Source organism: Mchenga conophoros, linkage group LG23 (genome assembly GCF_057382185.1).
Source record: "Mchenga conophoros isolate Kocher_MC1m ecotype Shallow Benthic linkage group LG23, M_conophoros_male_GT1.1, whole genome shotgun sequence".
In the NCBI taxonomy this organism is placed as follows: Eukaryota; Metazoa; Chordata; class Actinopteri; order Cichliformes; family Cichlidae; genus Mchenga; species Mchenga conophoros.
In genome coordinates this window covers 39,883,986-39,908,005 of record NC_140547.1, presented here as the reverse complement: position 1 = coordinate 39,908,005, position 24,020 = coordinate 39,883,986, and the positions used below count along the sequence as shown (strand labels likewise).

The window sequence follows — 24,020 nt, the reverse complement described above, 5'->3', positions numbered from 1 at the left end:
CATGATAGCATCAGAGAGACACGCAAGGCCAGTGTGTTATGTCTGGTACTTGGGCGGGGGTCCCTGCCGTAGGCTGCGCCCTCTTCCACCACCACCCGAACCCCCAGATGCCACAGAAGCGGTCAGCAGCGGTCATGGAGGAGACCCAATGCCCCAAGGTTCTCTATGCTCCCATCTTAACACTGGATTGGCTGCCACTGTTTTTCTGCCCCCACTGAGCTACTGGTGGGCTTTGGGGAAGGGTGAAATGGGGGCTTCCATCATAAGTCTTCCCCTTGTAGCCGTGGTAACAGCATCAGCAGCACGTGACTTTGTGTGGGGTGGTAGTCAGGGCTGTATAAAGGGTTAAGCACGCATGAGTAGGACCAAAGTAGGCCACAACAATAAGGGGGAAGGGAGGGGGGCTGTGCACTTTCACTGTACAGTAGGATTAAGGCGTTTGTGCACTGTATGTGTGCGTGTGTGCGTGCGTGCGTGTGTGCATGAGTATAGTGGACTGAGGGATAGATGGAAGACCCTGGCTCTTCTTAGGACGTGAACCGAAGGGTGAAGGGTTATTTGGGACGGATGTAGAGCCAAAGGTCGACTTGTGATCCTCAACGCTGAAAGTGATTAGCTCTAACTGTGCTGTACCACGCCACTTACACACACATAAACCACACACAAACACACACAGTGGCACAAACAGATTGCTTGTCCAATTCAAAAAAACCCTGGAGTAGCTACAGTCACTGCTTATGTAATAAGGTTGAATGAACAAAACAAAAACAAGCCACAGTATCATTAGTCCAATGCAGAGAAAGCAGGGCAGGATATCTCAAACACACACACACACACACACACACACACACACACACACACACACACGGACAGAGTCAAAACCAGACCTGCATTGTCTGACTTCCAGACACAGTGTGGTGGGGTCAGCCTCAGCTGTCTGTTTAAGATGGGGAGGAAGCTGAAGACACGCACACAAACACACACGTCTCCCAGCTGTTTGCACAGATTTCTATCTGTCAGGACACACCCTTTAAAAACACACACAGACCCATAAACACAACCTCCCAACCTCGACACTGTACACACAAACTGAGTTTTGTGCAGCTACATTAAAACAGACTGGACTAAAATTCATTTCTCCATCACCTCCCAAAAATAAAAGCGCGCAAAAATGCACAACGCCTAAATCCGTTAAGAATATTAAAAATAACACTTGCACAATTGCCACTTCTCCTCTAGTAAGTAAACACATCTCAGCCTCGGATCTCTGTGTACCCGTCAGAAGTTGTAAGCTGTTTAGAGGGCCCGGGCCTGCCACGGTAAGACAAACAGCCATGATGAGAGAGCGTGCAGGCGCTGGGAACGCCGTAATTAACACATGGCCTCAATCACGCATCCTGAATTCATTTCCACTCTCTGACTCACTCCTTCTTTGTCAGTTTGTCTCCCTTAACCCCAATCATTTTCCCTCTCAGTTTGTCCCTCTCTCTCTACCTCTCTGTCTCACACACACACAAACATACGGGTCTCTCTTCCCGCCTCCACATACAAACATACATAGAGCCAGACAGAATCTCGCACAACAAGCTGAGTGGAACCACCCACACATGCAGCCAGCAGACACCTACATGTGCTCGCACAGTGACACCAGCTCTTACACCCCTGTATTTATACCAGGATCTTGTTAAATGCACGGCAACCGCATCCCCCCTCCACCACAATCCACCAGCCTTCGATCCATCTATGCGTGAGACAGATGCAGTCAGTTATACCGCCAGGGTCTGAGCTCGGTGTCCTCGGTAACATCAAATTTGGGTCACACTCATTTGACACAAAGCCAGGGACATTTCTTCAAAGGTGGGAGGTGAATTAACGAATTCTTTCTGTTTTCGCGGTGTTAAATTGAAAAGCATTTCCAGACCCAAATCAGGAGTTACCTTTAACTGCTGCAGAGACAATACGCTGGCAACTCGTACATAAATCTTGTTCCCCCCGAGGCCACCTGACCAATTCACCTCACCTCCTCCCACTATAACTCACACACACAAACACACAAGTGCCACTAAAACAATACTTCAACCTTGCCCACAAAGCGCACTTCACCTCGTGCACTTTGACGACTTTTGAGAAAATTCCATTTCGCCACACGCTCGTCCCCATCACTCTCCTCGCCTCTGCCTCCGCTCATAAACCTTTGACCTTAAGTCAAATTCCCAAGTAGCCTCGGAGCTCTTTCCATTTTCCATCATCCCACAATAACCCTTCCCACACCCCAGTCTTCCTAACGGCCCCGGAGGAAGTGTATTCTTGCTTCATATAAGAACGCATTCCTCACGTGCTTTGAGGCAACTTAAAAGTTGTTGTTTTTTCCTCGCTCTGTAAGTTTTGCCTGCATTCCCGGTCCCCTCTGCTGAAGTAAATTACTGGGAAAGTGATGGGATGAGTGATTGCGGGTTTTGGGCCGCTAACATGAAGGCAAAGGAGGCGCATGATGACAAAAAACCATTAACTTGAGTGTTTTTGAGAAGGGGAGCCTTACGTTTGATGAAACATGTCCCACACATAAACTGTAACAAAATGATGCACACTGTTTTGTTTTGTTTTTTGTTGTTGTTTGTTTTGCTTTTCATGTAATATAAAATATTGCTTGAATTGCCCAAAAATATCTGCAGAAAAACAAGAAAATTAAGAAAAAACACGATGAACTGTGTGGCGTTGTTGACTTAATGTGGCACTAAACAGACCCAGCTTTAAGAACACAACCCGTTAATGCTTCCTTACCTGTTTTGAATATCTCGTAGCGCAAAGAGAAGCCGGCTCCCTGATGGGCGTAGTCAGAGACAAATCTGATTTGGAGGGATGGCCCAGATGAGATAATTGGCCCTGGGGCGATGTTGCTGCAGTGCCGCCCCAAAACATCGGCCGTCTCTGAAGTTCCATCGCGGATCTCTATGAAGTCGTATCTGAAAAGAATAAGAGAAATGAATTAGATTCTTTCCTGTTATGTTAAAATGTTCTCTTAAAAGCATTCCTTAAAAAAATCCTAGGATGCAGCATACTCAGAGTTTAATGCATCAGGAAGGGATTAAGAAAGGTAAAGAGATAAAAGGAGAAATGTAGAGGGGAGATAAATGTAGATAGTTATGGGGTTATGCAATCGGCACAGCTAATAAAAAACAGACAGGTGTGGATCTATTTACCGTCAGAGTTCAGCCTCAGGACAGAATACACAGAGCGAAATAGCACAACACAACTTCAAGACACAAATAAACATCTCTGCCACACCTCATATGTGCTGCTTCCCCTCAGCTGTATTCAATAAATTTAGCTCTTATGACCCAGTTCTGCTTGAGACAACAAGCTCAGATCCCTCTGACATCAGCTCGAGGTTAGCTCCCGCCATTTTACCAAATCTTGGATAACAGGAAAGAAAATGAAGAGAGGGCTGCGTTTGAGCAGAACGTAATTGAACAAGTGGCTGCAATCTGAGGGTGAAGACTGGGGCAAATGGATGGATTTGTTAATAAGAGGCGCAAAAATAGGCAGGAGCTCATGAAATAGTAAAACAGTGAAGGCTGGGGGGGATGATGACATTAAGGTGAAGGAGCAGAGAGTAAAATTGGTCCAAAGAAATGCACAGGCACCTTGCTTATTAGCTTACACATGCTTGAGCTCTTGGCTCATTTTGACCTTTGACTAGCTAACTGACCCTGAATGATAAAAGCAAATTCTCAACTGGCAGGCTACTACGCATGTGTGTGTGTGTGTGTGTGTGTGTGTGTGTGTGTGTGTGTGTGTGTGTGTGTGTGTGTGTGTGTGTGTGTGTGAAAAACACACACAAAGAGGCAGCCCAACCGATTGATCCAAAATTAACCCCGAGTGTCACTCCTGTGCCATTATTAGACATAAGCGGCGACACAGAGTCACAGAGTTCAGTCAAAAGAAGATTGTTATTTCCATCCGTCTGTCCTGGGAGCAACAAGACCCACCGCGATGATCATGTGGGGTATAGGATGAAAGAAGAAGCCGGCTTGGAGGTGGGTTGCAAAGTGGCTTGCAGATGCACCACAGCTGCAGGCTGATATTTAGTATCTGTTTAATGCAGCTATGTAGCCTGTAAGAGATAACACACATAAAATATGGATCTAAAGATTTTTCACTGATATTCATGTAGGCAAAAAAAGTCTATGAATGGTAGACTAATTTGGTCTCCTTAGCTCCCTTAACGGCTAGCGAATACTACGCAGTGTATGAAAACACAGCCCTGCCTTGGACAGCCATCATTAAATTATATCATAGCTCTGCTGATATGATAAAGATGGAGCTAGTTCATGTTTTGGAGCTGAAAGTGAATCACCAGGTTTCAGGATAGTAATTTTGGGTTGTGTGAATACTGGAAGGTGTGGAAATCTCCGTGATTTTTGCTTGTTTCTAACTCAGTGCTGGATTACTGTTTTAAAGCAAGTTTCAATCATTTTCATCCAAATAGTGTCTGAGAGGAATCTGCACTTTTCTATCTCTTATATTCTCTTAAGCATGAGCTTGTTTTGCTGCTGTATGAGTACAAGATTTGTGTTGTTATTGCATTGCAAGTTGTTGCAACTGTGAATAATTTCCTTGTAATTTTATAATCTATCATGATACTCAATCGTGTTTCTCTCTACAAGTGTCTTTACCACACACACACACTAAACACAAAACACTGGGTTTCCCAATGTAGCTGACTGCATTGCTGCAGGCGTCCTGCAGCTACACCCTTCAAACATACAGGCATGCAAAACGCACTTGCTTCAATTAGTTTGTGTAACAAAGCTGTCACAAAACAACAGGGCTGCTGTTGTCTCGCTAATTAGCGTGACGGGTTGTTTGATGTTAAAAAATCGTCGCAGATGACTCCGGGTTTTGGAGCCGCCTTCAAACCCAGCATCTCGCCAATGTCCCGAACAGGTAAGCGCTTTCCCCCCCGCGACTTCTCTACAATGAAAAGCGTTCAGAAGAGATGAGACAAACCAATCAGCTCAAGGCTGTGTTTCTTTGTGGAATCTCAGCACTAAGACTGCTTTTGTGCTGCCTGCTTGGAATAAAACCTGGATTAAGTAGAGTCACTAAGCCTCTTTTTTGGCTATCGCATTCCTGCAGTGTATTGATTCCTACACAGAGCATTCAAGCTAAGACTGCTGATGGAGGGATAATCCCAACCATATTAATCTAGGTCAGAGTGGTACATGCACAGGTGAGGCTCGAAGTGTGAAAATGCTGCAATGAGCCTGCAATATCGCCACATGAAAGCATCTGACCAACAAAAAGAACGTACAGGACGAGGCGAGTTAATTAAACCAAAAAAAAAAAAAAGAGTACAAAGGACATGCACTTTGGGAAATAAAGGAATCTCAGGTTTGATTTGGCCTTGGGAAGATTTTCAGGTCATGGTTTCAGAGAATATTTTAAAGCCGAGATGAAGGTAAGAAGGTTTATATATGAGGCAAAGGAGGGTTTAACGAAAACAGTGCCAGAGTTGGATTAGGGGGGAACTGCAAGACACAGTTTCTGAAGCCTGATCCGTTTACTCTGGTCGCAGCCAGTTGATGGGTTTGTGGACTTGCAGCTTTTTCATTATGTTCATTTCAAGGCTAGTTGTTGGCTTCCGCAGAACTTTTCACACAGCTATGTTACCTACAGGAAGGTGTTTAGCTAAAACTGTACTGACACACCTGTTAGCTTGGTTGGATTGAGGTGCGATCACATTCATGCCACGAACAAACTGCTCTGGAGTTAATTTAGAACCCCACCAAGACCACCTCCTCCAAAGGGTCTCGGTTTTGGTCTGAACTTGAGTGGAATTACTGTGTCCACTTCTGCACAGGTGAACCAGAGTCTAATTTAAACCAACCAAACACGGCTGGTGTGAAAGCAGCCTTAGGCTAAATAGCATGATAGCCTGATATTGCTACACCTCCTGAACCGGTTTCAACAGTTTCACTCTCTCTGCCTCTCTCTTACCAATTTTTATTGTTATTTTTTTAAAAATTCATAAATCTTAAAGTTTCAAAGGTGCACTGCGACATGTTTCAGTCTTCCTGCACGCTCCTCCAGTCTAAGCTTGTGATGACGACTGGGGCTCAAGCCAATCTGCACAAAAGAAGGCCTGAAGAGCTCTCCTCCTAGTAAGTAAAGAAGCTGTTGTCCAATACTCTTATACGTGTCTTGGTTGTAATCCTGCATTACAGAGGCGATCGTAGAGGCTTTAGTGGCAGGCTCCAACTGTGAGTCTGTGAGAGCCGCAGCCAACCCTTAAGTACGCCTGCTTAGGGCTGTTACTGACACATGCTTTAGGGAAAACACACACTCAAAACATGTGCCAACAAACACACAAAGACAGACACGTACACAGACACATGCCGCATAGACAAGCACATGCGTGCGCGTACACAGTCGATGCTGCATCACCAACGCCGAGGATAAAAGGCCCGCGAAGGAGCTGAGAGCCTAATTAGGTTTTAATTGATTTTGGAGTGGGTCTCTATCCTTCCCTCCCCTCTCCCTCTCTCCTGTCGTGGATTAGCGTCAGTGAGTGAGTGTTCCTCAGATGTGATTATTGACCTGTTCGCTCAGCCTCTCCCCAGGCTCTGATGAATACTTGCATGAGGACCTGACGTGTGAGAGCCCACTGTCTGTCTCTCCCAAGAACACACTTGATTGCATTCCAGGACACTGCGCAGACACACACATAAATCATTTGCACATGCGCACTCGCACATCTGCGCCCATGAAGGTACGCATTAGCGCCGCATCCCGCTCTCTCACACACACACGGAAGCAGAAAGCCCCCATCCAGATCCAGATTCCTCTAGGAATTGTTTTGATTCAAACTCCGCCTTTCTGTCTGACACCATCCATCCTCAACTTTCCGTCTGTCTGGTGGTCTGTCTAGGTCTGCACGACCAGCCCTGTGTTAGGGAACCATTATGGGGGGCAGCAGTTTCGACCTCCCTCATTTCCCCTATAGAATATAGCTGGAACAGAGGGAGAAGGTTAAAGAAACTAAAAACCCTTAAAGGCCAGTAATTCTGCACCAGCCCAGACACGTCTTCTCTTCCTCTGATCTCATATATCACGACACCCCTGTGCCTTTCACACATTTTGCTGTTTACTGGGGACCGGGGACATTTCCTGCAGGCAGCAGTGCCTCAGTACAACCAAACGCAGGCCCAAAGCGAGTATACATACACACCACACACAGTAGAAACTGTAAAAATAGGCTACAAAAAAATCGAGAAACCACTAAAGACGAAACTGGTACGAGCAGTACTGGTTTCTTTTAAGAGATGCCAAATTGGGTGCTGACGGTATCGTAAACAATGAAGCTGCTCTGGAAGATTACTATACATGATGACACTTTATCTAAATTACATCCTTTATGAGGTTTACGTAGCAAAGATTTATTTATTGTCACATATTTGACAATAATCAGTCCCATTAAACAATGCGAGCTGTGCTTGTATGGCACCTTTTGGCCTTACTAGAGGAGAGTAGTAGAATGAGCACTATTTATGTGAAGGGGCAGATTTAACAACCTACCTCGCGAAGAGTCGACGGTCCGCCGTATTCGCTATCATCGCCCATCATTTAGCAGGTGTTACTGTGAAATCTGGGAACTTCTCAAAGCCAACATTAATCTTGATGTGTTCATTTAGGCAGATCTTCTAAGCAGGAGCTTGTGGAGAGATATGAGGTTGCAAGCCTTTGTTAGGTGTTAAGTCTTTTTGCAGAGCACTGCTTGCTTATATATTTATAGGCCTTTTATGCCTCTGTGGCCTTACTAACCCTGCTAGTGGTCACTATGCAATAATGTGCAGTCAGTCCTGTCATTCCCCTTTAGGGATCTGCTATATACATTTACAGTCCTTGCTGGTACCATCCTCCTGCATCTTTTGTGAAATCAGCACATGAGTTCTCATCTAACCACCCTTCTGTAAAAGAGCTAGCTTTGTGTATGTGTTTCATTTAGTTTATTCTCAGTGCCTACACAAAGCATTCTCTGGGAACTTCAGCACTATGTAAGAGATCAACACGTAATTTGCCACGGGTGCGTCACTGTCTCCTTGATTTATTTTGTTTATGCTGGTAAAAGGGGAACAGCTGTTCTCGAGCATCAGGAAATCAAACTTGGCCGTACCCTCAGACACTCGGGGCCGTCGGCTGAAATGATTTCCCCCCTTCCTGTTGCCTGTGTTTCTCCACCCGTTTTTTCTCCTTCTCAGAGCTCACAGAAACCTCAAGACCCCCATCCAGTAAACAATGAGGCGCTGTCTTTGGCTTTCTTTCGTCCACCTCGCCGCGATTTACACAAGCAGAGGCAGAAATTAAGCAAAGGCACACACACCCAGATATTCACATATCTGAACACACACTCCCTCCCACCCGCAAAGGGGACTCTAATAAGCCATAAGTGCCTCTGAAATATTAACTAGATGCTGCGAGCGAAATCCCAGCAGATCCGCGGGGGCCTGCCATCTTCAATCTAGCCCCCTCCAAAAAACAAACAGCAATTCTCCTTCTCATCTCCTCATGCCTCGCCGCCCTCCCCCTTGCTGTCCATCACGAGTTCATGCTTACAGATGACTCGGGCCAAACCACTGACCACAGACCGTCTAGGCTCAGCCCCAGACCTTCTAGTGCAGCATCGATCGGAAGCATCAAACTATAAACGCTGTCTGCACTGAAGCCGTGACCCTGCTGACTCTCGCTGGACGCGTTTCACCTCTATCGAAGCATGTTGAACGTTGTGCTTTCCTCGCGCCGCGGCGTAGTTCATCAACTCTGATTACATTTGTGACAGATGAATACAGAGACAACAGTGCTGCAGCTGCACCGGGCTATCCTAATCACATGCTGGGTTTTTACGGTTAATTGTACCAGTTAGCCATTATATCATCATTAAATCCCGGCAGCTGTGTTGACTGCTGGACGCTGATGACCATGATTGTGTCCTAACTGTAGGCCAAATGCCAGATGTTGACAGATATGATCCTGGAACAACTCCCTCCTTTAGCCATGACCTCTGGGAGCTCGTCTGTCCTTCCTTTCATCCTCAGCCATCATCCTTCCCTTTCCCTTTTTGCGCCTTCTTTACTTTCCTTCCCCTCTGGCTATTGCTGATCATTTATAGATTTCCCATTACAAGCGGAATACAGACATACACCCCTCCCTCGAGCTCTAGCAAAAAGGCGATATCATGCATAGAAACACAGAGCTGGTACGTGTGTTGGTGGCACTTCTCGCTGTGGCCAGACATGTCACAAGCCCCGGGGGGTGGGGATGGGTGTGGGGGGTGTCTAGCTGTGTGTCTGAAGAGTTATAAAGTTATATAATAAAATCTTTCCACCTCAGGCAGACTGCATTCAATAACAAATAACCAAATAAAAGTGAGAAAATAAAAACCGGGAAAAAGTGCAAGAAATGGATCTTCTTGAATGACTGTTTTTGTGTCTGTGTGTGTGTCTGTGTGTGCGCGTGCACCCACCCGTTTCAATGTTTAATTCAAGTGCATAAAAATAAAACACCTCCTTGGGCGGGAGCGAGAGGGAGAGAGGAAGAACAAAGGGAGAGATGGAGGGAAGGAAAAAATCGGAGGAGGGAGACGTCGAGAAAGAGAGCTGGAGAGAAACTCTCTCTCTCCCCTTCCTCGACTCCTGGTATATCACTAGGTAGCATCCTGGGGCTTGGTGATGGCAGATTGCATTAGAGATATGGGCCTGATATTTCATCTAGCCTTTATTACATTTAGTTCGCATCAATCGGCTGGCAGCCTGGAGGTAAGAGCTATTTGGCACATGGCCGGACTCCCCCTGAAATGAAATCCTGAATTAAAGTGCCACCTCAGACATGGAGCGCCTGCATAAGGCTCACGATTTGATTGCTGCAGTCGAGCCGGTGTTTGGCTTCGTTACATCGCACGAGTACTGACTGTTTGAACCCGCCGAGGGAAAATCACCAGCTGGCAGGGGATATTAGCGTTCAGAAGCCTTGCCTGAGCTGACCAAGCACTTTTCTCAGTTTTATAAAGGCCTAAAGTGCCTTGGTATGGGGTGGGGGTGGCGGTGGTGAGGTGATGACTGATGAGCACTTTTACACCGACAGGTTGCGTGCTTAATAGCGCACGTGCATGCGTGCTTTATAAGCATATCCAAAAACATATGTTCAGCCTTTCATGTGACCATTTTCCCCCCGTTTCCTGCGTGCTTCCATGATCAGCAGTCCAGACACCACAGCCCTGCGTCTTTCAGGTAACACCGCTTCGGTTTTCTGCTCTGCCATCTCTGTAATCCCACCTGTCACGCAGATTTTCAGCCCCGGCCGAGATACCGAGCCCTTCCCTCCTCCTGGAAAGCCCTCTGGCTCCCCTTGCCCTAACCTCGCAGAGAGGACCGTGAAAACATGCAAAAATCTCCTCTCTGCTCACTCTCTCACACCGCCATGCCTAATCATACAGGCAAGAAAAGGAAGCAACCCGTAACAGCGCTACAGGGCCTGGATCAATCCGTGTAAAAAAGAAAAAAAAAAGAAAAGCATAACACGGGATGGAGAGAGGAGGATTATCAAGCCCTATTTTGCTGTTTTCTGTGCCTTAAAGGGTTCTCTACAAAACACAGAAGGGCACACTGGTGTTCAAGTTGATGCATAAAAACATGTTGGCAATATTCCCTATTTCTTTCCAAACTGGGGGGTGGGGGTCACCAGAGGTGTGATGGATAGAGAGGGATGCTAACCGTGCAAACTTGCAAAACGTGCTTGCACAGTTACTCACTCATAAACGCCCACTCACACTCACACACTCATACATACAGGATGAAGGGAGACTGAGTGGGAGTGTGTGTTAGAGGGCACGCCGAGGCCTTGTCCCCTTCAGGCGTGTGTTAAAAAAAAAAGTTAAAAAAAACCCCATCCTAATAAGATTGTCTGTACCGAAGGGAAAAAAAAGAAGAAGTAGAAGAAGGGGGTATTTCAGTTTCTCTTCCTCCTCCCTCAGCCTCCTCCTGCCCTGCATGCCTTGGGCTGTGAGAAACTGCCTGACACACTGCTTATCAACAGCTGAGGCATCCCTCCCTCCCTCTCTACCAGTCCAACAGGAAGTGCGGGCACGCCGCATTGCCGACACAGCGATGCTGGTGTCAAAGCGGAGAGGCGCTTTAGTGCAAAAAGATAATTACACAACAAAAAAACACGACGGAAACCTGGAGTTTCAAAGGCGGCGACATCAAAATAACATTTCAAGTTCAATGCCGTTGCGGCGCTACCGTGCGAAAAGAACCCGTCAAATATTACAAAACATTTTCCAACCAAAGCGGCCATTCATGCGCTCATGAAAGCAACGGTTTTTTTTTATTTTGGTTTGGTTTTTCTTCCCTTCTCCCAGCCAGACAAAGCACTTTGTAGACGAACAATGCAAAAAATAAATAAAATAAATGCAAAAAAACCCCATTATTAATTCTTCAATTTACCGAGTGGAGAAGAGAGAGAAAGTGCACTGATAAACTGACCAAATGGACTCATCGTTTGACCAAAATTGGTTGTATATAAAACTGAATTAAACAGTAGAGACTGGGAGCTTTTTCCACCCTCCCGCTACTGTCTTCCTCTGAGGTCATAGACAATAGAAGACCATATGATTTGGATTATTTATGTCTCTGAGAAAGGAAACTGACCAACTCGCTCATATCGAGATAAACAGCTGGGTCTCATTCCCTTCTATTACTTCTTAAAGCCTCCCCTGTTTATTCTCTCTCGGCCCACCCTCCAATCTCTGACTTCAAAATACATCATGATTCATTTTCTTACATCCTATCTTATCATTCTGTCTTTACTGCCCAAAAGCAGACGCCGACTTCCAAATATTGCTTGGCATTTGATTATCAGATGGAGGGGGGATTAGAGCTTTATAGTCTGGGTAATGCTGGCTGATGCCTTCAAAAGTCAATTTCAAATTTTTACATCTGTCAAAAATCTTCCCGAGTAGTCTGCTGTTCTTCAGAAGGTTAAAAACCTCACCTTATATGGTTCTTAGCAGGATAAAACACAAATACATCCTGGCTGACAACGCTTGTTTTTTAAAGCTTAACCAGCGGAAATAACACAGGAACTTATTATTAAACTATCTGAATCATTCTTTCCATTTGGGTTTTATTGTTTTATTGCGACCTGTTTTTCCTCGTCTGTATTCAAGAGTGTGTGAAAGAAGCAGAAAACCTTGGGATGTGGAAATGAGCAGCATTTCCTGTCCTCTAAAACACAGAGGGTTGATATTGCAGCTGATGTGCCCTTGAGCAAGGAATTTAACCCCCATAACTGCCTGGGAGAAGGCGACTAGCATCCAGGACAAAATGAGTTTAATGGTTATGTGCTTCTACATGGAGCTTATGTGCTTTCCATTTTCTGAATAAATAATTATGTCAGAAAATATAAAAAGAAAACCACAGTCTACCTAATGGTCTGCTATTCACAGGAAGCCTGCAATCTGCAATTAAAATTTCCTTTGCGATTGACCTGTTGTGGTCAAAATGTGGATTACGTTTCAGCAGCCTGGAATTGGGCCAAACCACCCGGCACTGAATTATAACAGTATGTAAAAATCTGTGCGCCTCAACTGGAAATTACTTGTTTGAGATACGGATGCTTTCGCAGCATACTAATGAACGTGTCAACATGAATCATCATTCAGCCACAATAATAGCACACCATCTTACTGGTGAAGCCAATTTTCCCCTGACAGAAAAGAGTGGGTTTTATGGACTGCACCATTATGACCCGAATCCAGCTCCTTCCCCCCTCCCCGGCCTTCCCGTCTTACTTGCAGTCGAGCCTCTCGATCTCAAAGTGGGGGTTGAAGTTGAGGACGATGCGCTGCGAGGGCTCTGGTGCCGTGATGATCCAGTGGCAGTTCTGGTGTGGGGGGTACTCCAGAGGATAGCCAGGGGAGGTGATATAACCGGCCTCGCTGGCATCTAGCAAACCTCCGCACTCCGGCGCTGTGTAAGAGACAGAAAGGTGAGTTAGAAGGTGCTGGGAGGTACTGACTATAAAGCAGGCGAAGAGGAGCGGTTAAAAATGTTTTATGCATGTTTTTATTTTAAACATAATTTGATGCATTTCTACACAGCGTCATTTGCAGGGGCAGACTCATTTAAAGCACTGAAAAATAATAAATAAATAATAAAAAAGATTGAGGAAATGATGCGCTCCCCTAGTGCAGCATCTCAGTGGGCGCCCCTTCATTTACCTTGCTTCTCTATATGAAGATGTGATGAGCAACAAATGAACAGTAAAACAAAAGAAAGCAATTTAGGCTGTCAGTTAGGAGGAAATTGGAAAAACTTCTCCATTGTGGATTCTCAATGCAAGCAGCGCCACATGGGTAAGCTATTAAAACAATAAAAGATCATTACTGTTGCATTTGGTGAAAGTGCGCACACACACACACAGAGAAACACACCGAGCCTTTTTCACCCTCTTCCACACCCAGGCTCTTATCTCCCTACTCCCCCATAGGGAGCGTTCTCCAAGTGTAATTGTTGCTCCTGCAAGCCAATCTGCAAACATTAGGACACATTCCCTGATCCTATCACGCTCTCCCAGGAACAATAGCTTGCCAATAGCGTAGCTCTGCAGGCTTAGACAGGAAGTGACACGCAGACGGCCTGTCTAGCTAGGTTCTGGGGTTCACCCCTACTCTGTAATGAAAAGCTAACGCGCTAACAAAAGACCCCATTCTCTGATTTCGCCCCGTGAGCCACGGCGGCTCTCGCTCTCTCCGTTATCTCCCACAAACATGCTAAACACATAAACTCACATGCACATACAAAAGAAACATATATGAGTATTCTGCACACATCCACGCACAAAGCCCGGCAGCCTTGTGCATATTGGTTCTTTATTAATCTTACTCTGCAACAGATTTGAGATATTATCAATTTTAGAGAAAAAAAAAAAAAACAGGGGCACCACGACAACAGCAGGAGCTAGCTTAGCTCAGATGGTCCCAACCTTTTTCATTTGATGTACCACCACAGCTCTAAGATTAATCCAAACTGCTTTCATCCACAATGGTTCTAATGTTTTATTTTATGATTACTGATCAATTTTACCTGTTAAATCTTTTAAAATTCTGTTTGGATAGCATAGTGCTAGCTAACAACTTTAGCTTTTCACCATACTTTTAGCTAACGTTTTTATCCATTGTTTTAACTTCCTATTGTAACACTTTGTACATACATTTTACTTTTATTTAACTTCATGTTTGCTTTTACTTCTAACGATAATCTTTCATATTTACTTATCTATTTTCTGTGTTGATTTTTACCGGTTACCCATTACTTTAAGAAGTTACTGCTCGGGTCGGTTCAATTCTTACTCTTTTTGGATTTTCTTATTAGTTGAGCTAATCTTTTCATGTGCCTGCTGGTTATGGAGAGAAGCACCAAAGACATAATCAAAGAGAGACGTTCAGATAGTGAAAAGAGACAAAGAATCCTAAATTGAAATCTATGGAAGAACCGCAGAAGTATATCTTCCAAGGGATAGAAAAAAAATAGACTAGGATAGACTCTTTAAAAATGTATTTTAGGGAAAAGTCATGACTTGTTAAGCGTTTCTTTAAGATTTGACTGATTCTTTCCATTCAGTTCTTTTTGTCCTGGTGAAAGTTAATTTAGATAATTCTTCTAGAAGGACCTGAAGTACACTCTGGGCTAACTGTATCCCTGTTTGGCAATCCCTTGTTTAGCTTATGTTTGCTGATCCTCCAGTGAGATCTTTAATAACCAACACGATTTTGAACGCAACAACAGACAAATCCTGTTTCACTACAGTAGCGGACGTTCATAGGAATACATATGAGGAAGGAAAGGAGCTGAGACAGGAACATGAATCATATGGCATTAACAATGTGTCACTAAACGTTGGCCTTAACCACTCAGCTACTGGAATGAATCCATTATTGACATAAATGGGTTGATATTTTTGCCTGTTTCTTTCAAATTTCTGTGAAAGCACCAATAAAGGAAACAGAAGGAAAGATAAGGGGGGAAAAAAACAGCACCAAAGGCTTGAAGTGTAATAGACCCTTCAAGTGTTGACATTTCCACCGCCTATTGTGCTTAAAAGGCACACTTAGATTCTCTGACATTTGATAGAGCTGCGATGGCTTCCTTACTTTGTTACTGGAGAGGAGCAACGCCCACGCTCACATCAGGCACACGCACACACACAGAGCTGCCGGTGATTTCATGGGAGCGCATGACTCCAGCCGCCCACATTGCGTATGCACAGATACAAACTACTGCACAAATATACACACACGCAATTTTAGCCATAAGTGCACACATGAATACATGCTTTAACGCACGCCCACGCGTTTAGGTGCACGTATAAATACACGGAAACACAGAGAGCCACTGCACAATGTTCAAAGGACCACCCACACACACACACAAACTCACTTCCAAAAACACGCAGAGGGCCTGTCAATCACAGGAGGGAGGAAAAAAATCACTAACTGAAATTTTTCAAAAAGATAGCAGGGATAGGAAAGAATGACAAAGACAGACAGAAAGACCGAGACACACACAAACACACACATAGACACACACATGCACAGACATCTCTTTATCTGCCGCGGCTGTGCAGACAGACAGTCATTGTTGGGAAGCCTATGGAGGGGACGGTGTGCAAGAGGCTATCAGCGCGCAGAGCCTCGGCAGATTAAGTCGTTTGGGGAGAATCCTGCAGCCTCAACACTTTTTTTCCTCTGAGCTGCCCATTCAGTGGCCTCCAAAGGAGGATGAAGAGGAGGGATGCAGGAGAAATGACAGAATGAGTGGGAAGAGAAGGGGGGGGTGAAAGGATTACAGTAGGAAAGGAAAATGGGAGATGTGACAGAGAGGATGAGGGTGAAGAAAGAGGATGAAGAAGAGCAGAGGGTTGTGAGGAAGGGTGAAGGATTGATGGCGAGGCGATGGATAAAACACGGATTGAGAAAGAAGGGGAAAGATTGATCGGAGGGGGGGTGAAGGCGGCAGGCTGGGTTGATTCATGATGGGCGGTGGTGAGCACATAGGTGGGAAGAGCGAGGGAGAGGAGTGACAGGCGCGGGGAGAGGGAGGAGGCGACAAAAGGTGATGAGGAAGGGGAAAAAAATACAGGCAGCCGAGGAGGAGAGAGAAAAGATGGAGAAAGGAGCGGGTGCGTGTGTGCAGCGCAAAAGAGCCTGACGAGCCTCATTAAGACATGCCTGCTATCCGGTGCTGTCCTGCAGATCCCGACCCCCAGGGGGAAACCTCTGTCAGTCACCTCTCTCACACACACACACACACACACATGCACTGGCAAACATGCGTGTGTGCAGTTTGGTGGGTGTTTGTTTGCGGCTGATGAGAAAAAAATTTAATAGAAGAAGGAAAGTGACAGATGTGTGTGTATTCTCTTCTAATTTTTTGAATAGCTCGCCATTATGAGGATGCTTATATGGTACAAATGTGTGTGTGTTTCACTTTAAAGCAGAATGTTTGGGTGTGAACAGAACTTGTGGTGCTGGATGAGTAACAGAGGGGAAGCACTCAGGAGCTGCCAGCGAGCTCCACGAATTACACTGTCTCTTCTACTAGAGCAGCCCATCTGTCTGCACACAAACACTCACACACAAAGTGCTGCATATGTCCCTACCATGCATGGACCAAGGCCCTATTACAATGAACAATGCCACTTTTATGCATGTGTGAGTCTTAAGAGTATGTTTGCAGAGCTGCGTTTTGAGTGGATGGAACTGAAATCCAAAAGACATAAAGCACAGCGCAGACTGTATCAATGAAATTAATGACTTTTGTGTGAGTGTGAGCGTGCATTTCTTTTTTAGTCGCTCCTGAGACGTCTTCGCACCCAATGCGATTGCCTTTATCTTCATTATCTGAGAAAATGTGCATACGTCTGCATGTCTTAGCTCAGGTTTCTGCAGCATGTGTGAGTTCGGCTGCACGTCCCGCCGCTCTTATTTCTATTAGCTGCCTTATCGGGGAGGCACGGCGTCACGCTCTGGGATAAGCCGCGAGTGCGAGGAGAGGCGCTGATAAATCCCTCCATCATTCCTAGTGTCTCTCGTCCCGTCCCTTGCGCCTGCTCCCTCCCCGCTTCCCCACCTTAATTAAAAAGTGCTATCACCCAGAGTGAGGGAATACGAGGGGAGTGAGTGGGCAGCACTCATGCATTCAGACATTCAGAGAAGAGCATGGGGTTGTCTCTCTGACTGCTTTTAATCTCACCCATTCGACACTAGGCTGGGCCAAAGGAGGGAGGGAGATGAAGAGGTGGGGACCTGCTTTAAGACCTTTTAGGTCAAACCAGTGTGCGCCTCAGCAGCAGGGAGCGTGGCCCACCCAGTCATAGATGGTTGAGTTTAGTCAATATGCTGGTTTCAAATGTTTCTTGTTGCCGTATTCAAAATAAAAGCGTTAAGAGAGAGAGACTCATGCTTTCTCTCGCCAGGTACTCCGACTTCCCCCCTCAGTCAAAAGACACATGTTAGGCTAATCGGTGAGTCCAAATTGGCCATGGATGTGATGCAGGTAAAGTGTACAGGTGTATGCATGCAAGGAAACAGCAAGATTGTTAATAGACCAGAAATATAAAAATAATGAGACAAGAACTGTTGCACTTCTATCATCCAGCTGGTTCTTTATTTCTTATTCCACGTTCATATTAGTTTAATTAACCAATAACTTTATTTCAGAAAGACATTTGAGACTCATTTCACTTTTTTTATGCTCTGTTCTTGTCGTCGTTTCCTTTCAGATTGAGGAGTCTGTAGAAATAAACCTGAGGATTACAGTTTAACGCCTTTATTCATTCCCTGCATTCTGATTGGACGCCCATAACATTTTCTTGTTCCTGTCAGGGGGGGCTGTGTCTGTGCTTGTGAACATAAAACAAGCATAGAAATCTCTCCCCTCACTTACACAACGCTGCGTCAAATTTACATCTAAAATCAAATACGCTGTAGCTAAACGACGGCGTTCCGCTGAAAGCTGAGCCTGATTTCAGTGGTCACTAGCATGCATTGATGCTTAGGTGGATTTGAGCTTGTGAAACCTGACCAAAAGCAAATAACAGTCGGCTCCAAGAAACGCAACAGTTGCTGACAATGGCTTTTTTGTTAAACACTGTTAACTGTGTTTAAAGGGGGATTATTTCTTTTAAGAACTAACAAAAGCCACATCAAAAGCAGATAATATCCCCAAATCCTCTTTGCCTCCCTTTTCTTTCTCCTTCTCTACTCCTCCCTCCCTAACAGGATAAGTGCCCCACGTTAATCAGCTAAATGCACAGCGCTGGCCATTCCGATCAATGGATCAATGGATCAATCGAGTAAACAGATGGTCACTGGTGCCTTCAGCAGGAGGTGGGTGGAGGGGGGGGGGGGGGTAATGGTGTGGGCCTAATCCTAAACGCTACCTGGCTACTGTATCACGTCTCCTTCTCCCCCCACCGGTGCACCCCCTCGGCTCTGCGCGCCAGTGTCAAACCTGCACCACCGAAGCACTTTTCACAAAAGATTTTCCCCGTCTAAGGTGGAGCGAGCCTACATCAGCAAGGGAAAGCTGTGAAGAATTGAGCTTTGCTGCAGGAGTCTTGGTGATTTGTTAGCACCCTCTACCCCCCACCTTGCAGAGTGTTACCTTGCAGTGGAACTGACTGCTTAAAAAAAAGGAAGAAAAAAAAAAGTAACCTCTTTTTGGGTGAATTACACTTCTTACAAAAAAGGCAGTTTCTTCTCTTTAAATTTACACTCCTGAACTGCTTCCTTCTTTTCAGAACCCGCGGTTTGAATTGCAGTAGATTCTAAAACACCCTGCCTCTTGACAAAGCTGACCCCCTATGGCTTCCTACCTAAAAACCCAGTCCCCGAGCGCCCGCTAAGATCCCCCCCATGTGCAGCTAATGCGACAGACTGAAAAGACCCAGCTCTGTTTTATTTATGGGGGTCTTGTATTTAATTTCACCCTGAGTGTGGTGAGCTGTTCAAGGGCTTTGTGCGAGCCTGTGACTCTCATACCTGACTGGTATTGAACGGGCCGCTGGGTTTGTCTTTGGCTATGAATGCTAAGAGAGGTGACCTTGTTTTTTTCAGATTAAAGTACAGAGAAATGCAAAGGATCCTAGACGAGAGGAGAAGACAAGAGGCAAAGGGGTGAAGGGGGAGAAAAGAAAAAAACATGAATAACATAAACATAAAATTTACTAAGTTCTTTTCACCCTGGAGCTGATATTATTAAATAATAGAAATCCAACTTCTAAAGAAGTCAATACCATGAATGGAGAGGATGCACAGCCGCCCGCTCAATAAACATGCAAATGAGCTGCTTAATGGCTTGAATATTAATGCTTGTGGTAAGGAGTAATTAATGCACATGTCAGCGAGTCAAACTATTGTGATTACAGGACAAGTGGAATGGAAGTGACTCTTCTTCGTGCAGAAATATTGCAGCAGAAAACTGCCTGAGGAAGAACCACACACAAAAAATGGTGCTTTGTAATGAGGGTGAAGGTGCCACCAGCAAAAAACAAAAACAAAAAACAAAAACAAAAAAAAAACAGAAGTCCACAGCATGACCTGTCCAAGCGCTGAACATCTTTAGTGGATCATTTACCCTGGCACCTCGTAGGATTTTTACACTTAAAAGAGTTTCCTGGCTGGGATGCCTCAGGCGTGCATCTGCTCGTTCCATAACATTACATTTTAGGGGAAACCTTTTGCTGCTGCAAATGTATCAAGTTGCCGAAGCACAGATGGACTCTGTCATCACAAAACAGCAACTCTTTAGAAAATGAAACACTTTAACGTGACTCTGTGTGCTTAACATTCACAAGAGGATCTCTGCGATAGTATTTTCACCCCTGTGGCTGGGGCTTTATCCCACTTTACGTGACGCTGTCCCTTCATGAACCCTGGATGCGATCTGACTCTTGACCCCTGCACACTTTGATGTCGTCCTTTTCCTCCACCATGCCGCTTGATGCAGAATCCACTCAGCTGATCTGGTTTCTGAGCGTTCCTCCTCTTTGTTGCCTTCGTGCTATGGCTCGGTCACTCTTCTGTGCTTTCTTAAACTCTGGAGTCACCGTCTTTCTCCCACTCCCCCTGTCTCTCTGTTTATGCTGCTCTCGCTTTCTCCCTGTTCTGTCTCTGTTCTGTTATCTGTCAGTCTCTCTTTCCTCTGGCATCTGTGTGTAATGTGGCTCTTGAGGGGAGTACAGAGGCAGGGAGATGTGGTGCAGTGTCTTGGCAGGGGAGAGAGAGAGAATAGGGGGGGATCCAGCTTCTTGCCTGCCTGATGACTGCCAAGAGGCCCACATCTGTCTCTGATCAACGGGTACATGCGCAGCCAGTGAAAAACACACACACATTCAGAGGGATGTCTGAGATAGCTGTCCTATTTAAAACAAGTAGCTTTAAAAAAAAAAAAAAAAGAAGATGGGTGCAAATGAAGTGAAGAGAGAGCTTGGCTTTGTTTTGAGGCACGCCAGCGGGTGGTATTGTAAAGGCTGAGCAGTCATGATGAGCTCACGGACAGCTCCCCAGCCCGCCTACTCCCAGTAGACTACTTATGCAGATCGCATAAAATGTACATCTTACTACAGCGCATGATGATTAAGAAGTAAAAAGCCAGCACTGAGAATCACAGACACGCGAAAGAAAGACATAAAGCAGTTTTGGGTTGCGAAATGCCACCTGATCACCACAGCGGCGAAGAAAAGCGCACATAAATATGAAAAAGTGTGCCACCGTAAATGCGTCAACAATCCGAGACAGGAACGAGTGAGCCGAGCGTGAGGCCATGTGTCATCCCACCAGTGGCGTCACTTCTCTGTATGGTAAGACAAGCCTTGCTCACCACCAACAACAACCACCGGCAGCAGCTTCAAATCTGTCACAATTTCTGTCCGCGTAAAGAAACGGCACGCGTGAATTTGTAATCCACTCATTTATTTGCCGGCGATCGAACGCATCGCGATCACCCTGATTTTTATGCCACATGGTGAAACCTGAAATTTATTCCCCCCCTTTTTTTTTTGAAGAATACAAAGGACTCATGTGGTTAAGCTATACCACAGTGCCGTTTCTGTTTGAACAGTAAACTACTTAAGTATCTTAAAACAAGGCTCTAAATCCATACCAACTGGCTCCTATTATGCTGCTCCTTATCTTCCTAGTTGCGGTTTTTTCTTTTCTTTTAGACGGCTAAGAGCGCAGAGGTGGCGGTGTGCCACTACGCCGCCTGGAGCTCTCAGCCTTGGCTTCACCCTGCCCAGACAACCCGGAGGAGCACGAGGAGATACTGAAGGAGAGACTCGTGGTGGCTGATGAAGATAGTGATCCTATTAGTCAACACAACTGAAGCTCGTACGCTTTTACGCACGGGCTCTGTGAGACGCAGGCTCTTCACCCAGCTTTAGCCGTTTTCATCACGATGTGCGCAAAAGCATTTTAATCAGGCGTGGGGTTAGTTTATACCCAGAGATGATTAATCAAAGGAAAACAACTGATGAGAACGGGTTGGATAAACATCGTGTTTAAATTTAACATTCACGCTTCACGGCAAACTATTCTAAGCGTAACAATTTCCACTTTCCGTTTTTCTAAATATTTAATGAACGCATCCATGTCTTTCAGTTTTTAATGTTTAGTATGATTTTGATGAAACAAGTGCATAAGATCTAAACATTTAAAAACAAAACAAATAAAGAGCCTTTCCTCCGCAGGCTGCTGTATTTGCCATATTTAGCAGGAATAAAACATCAACAGCTTTATCATGGGAGCGTTTGTGTGTTGAAATAATTTGAAACATATGACTTGGAGACCTGGAAATGAATTTGAAGGATAAAAGCAATTACAATGACCAAGAGAAGATGATACTTAAATGTGGTGCTTATAGTAAAAACACGTTCCCGTGATTTAGAGCAACGTTTAGTGTCAATTAGGCTGTTTTGGCTGACTCAGATCACGAGTGCGTCAAAATCAAGAAGTAACCAAAAAAACTCACCGTTTTGTCCTCTGACTCTTAACGATACATGGCACACTGCCATTAAGAATCCAACCAACGAGAACACAAAATCCATGTTGAATCACACACAAAACCAAAAACCAAAAGAAACTTGTAGATAGTTTCAAGTATCTAATGTTTCCACCTCGCAGGACTGAAATGCTTCCGTTCCTCCAAAAAAAAAAAAGAAAAATCCACAGCCGTTTGGGACCAGCAGTGAAAACTAAACCGCTGTAGTAAAAAGCCCACGGTGTTTATTAAACCATTGGTGGAGAAAAGTGTGTGCCAACTACTTGTCACTGAGAAAAATCTGAATATTTTGTAAGCGCTGTCCTTTTGACTCTGTCCATTTAGCGGAGCGATGCCACCAAACCGCATCCAAAAGAAGAAGAAGAAGAAAAAACCCACAGTGAATCAACAAACTCCTTGATCAGTGCTGCGTGCGCTCCGCAGCTGGGAGGCTTCAGGGGATATCTGCGCCTCGCAGAGTCCGGACAGGACAGCAGGCTCCGGGGTGCGCCAACGTCTGACCGATGAGGGGGACTCTCCCTGTCCCGGTATCTCCCTATAACTCTGCGTCCTCCCGCTCGCGGATTTTACGCACACGAGGGTTTGGCTGGTTCTCCGGTAGGAGCGTTATAAGAAACCCGAAGAAAAAAAAAGTCCAACGGTAACAGCTCTCAAAGCCACGTAAACCCCAGTCCGAAGCTGCTTCCCAGCGAGGCACAAAAGTAATGAAATAAATGAAAAGCAGCGCGCTCTGGATCCTCAGAAACAACGAACATGCCGTGCCTCCTCCTGCAGCACCTCTCCTCTCTGCTGTCTTCGCTCCTCTCTCTGGTAACGGCTCCGTGAAGCCTGCGCTCTGCCCCGACAGCAGCGTGGGTCCAGCCTGTGAGGTGTGTGCACTGTGTGTGTGAGTGATCGCGCTTTTGAGCTGAGCAGCTATCGCGTTACAGTCACGGCGCCTCGGCTCCGCCCCCTCCCGTCGATCGCCGGTTATAGGATGTGTGTGTGTGTGGGGGGGGGGGGCACGCTCTCCCTCACTCGCTCACTCACACACACATAAACAGATGCATCCTATTTCAAAAGACACCACAGATATTAACTCTTCCACAGATGAGACCGAGATTAAAAAACAAAAACAAACAAAACATTCTCATGGTAAACCAGGGGATCACAGCTTCTCCTGGGGCTGTTTAAAAAATGGGCGGGGGTGCAGATGAAGATCAAAAATATATCACAGAGAGTGAGAAAGAAGGGAGTGTCTGATTAGTGAGGCGGGTGGCTGCACAGCCGACTTTTGCCACAAAATACACACACGCACAAGAACGACCGATAATATATGTCAAAGCCCTCGACTGAGTGGAGGGAGAACCCACCTCAGCCCTGCCCAATTTCAGCCCTGCAATCAACAGGGCTAAATACAGAGCGGGAGGCCGTGTAATGACACAGTACCGAGCCCAAAATAATCTGCTGAGAAAGGCCTCTCCAGCGTCCAGCCCATGTGCCCTGCCTATGGCTTGTATTACCGTGTAATGTAATGGACTGGTTGAGGCCTGGCTGTGTAATGAGGTACAGTATGTAGCCTTGCTGGCATCTTTCTTTGGAAATGTGCATTCCTAAAGGTCACAGCAAACTCTCTGAGGCAATGTAAGATACTGTACTGCTTCTCTGTAGGAGCTTTTACCTCTGAGTGTGCACTTTTATAACGTTAAGCATCGTCTTCTTTCTTTATTCTCCACACAACCTGAAAGTTGTGTGGAGAATAGTTGTGTCTTCTCTTGACATTTACTACAATGTCAAGAGAAGACTCCCCCCCCCCCCCCCCAATGCCCTTGACAGAAGGTTGTATGACAAGTCTGTGTGTCACTGTCTGTGTGTCACCTCAGTCAACTGTCAATCCCCCGCCGCTACACACCCCCAGGTTTA

At 45.5% G+C, this 24,020-nt stretch overlaps 1 protein-coding gene across 2 annotated transcripts in view; it reads right to left on the bottom strand.

The window, feature by feature from the left end:
* Positions 1–23,024, bottom strand: part of nrp2a (neuropilin 2a) — a 59,320-nt gene extending 36,296 nt beyond the window's left edge. Inside the window, exons 1-3 of one of the 2 annotated variants that reach the window (XM_085263854.1) lie at positions 22,089–23,024; positions 12,848–13,025; positions 2,782–2,963 (exon numbers count right to left, since the gene is read on the bottom strand). In XM_085263854.1, the coding sequence (XP_085119980.1) occupies positions 2,782–2,963; positions 12,848–13,025; positions 22,089–22,164 (436 nt within the window). In that variant the 5' untranslated portion in view covers positions 22,165–23,024. The remainder of the gene's footprint in view (positions 1–2,781; positions 2,964–12,847; positions 13,026–22,088) is intronic. The other variant, XM_085263853.1, reaches the window with a different exon arrangement.
* Positions 23,025–24,020: the final 996 nt, after the last annotated feature.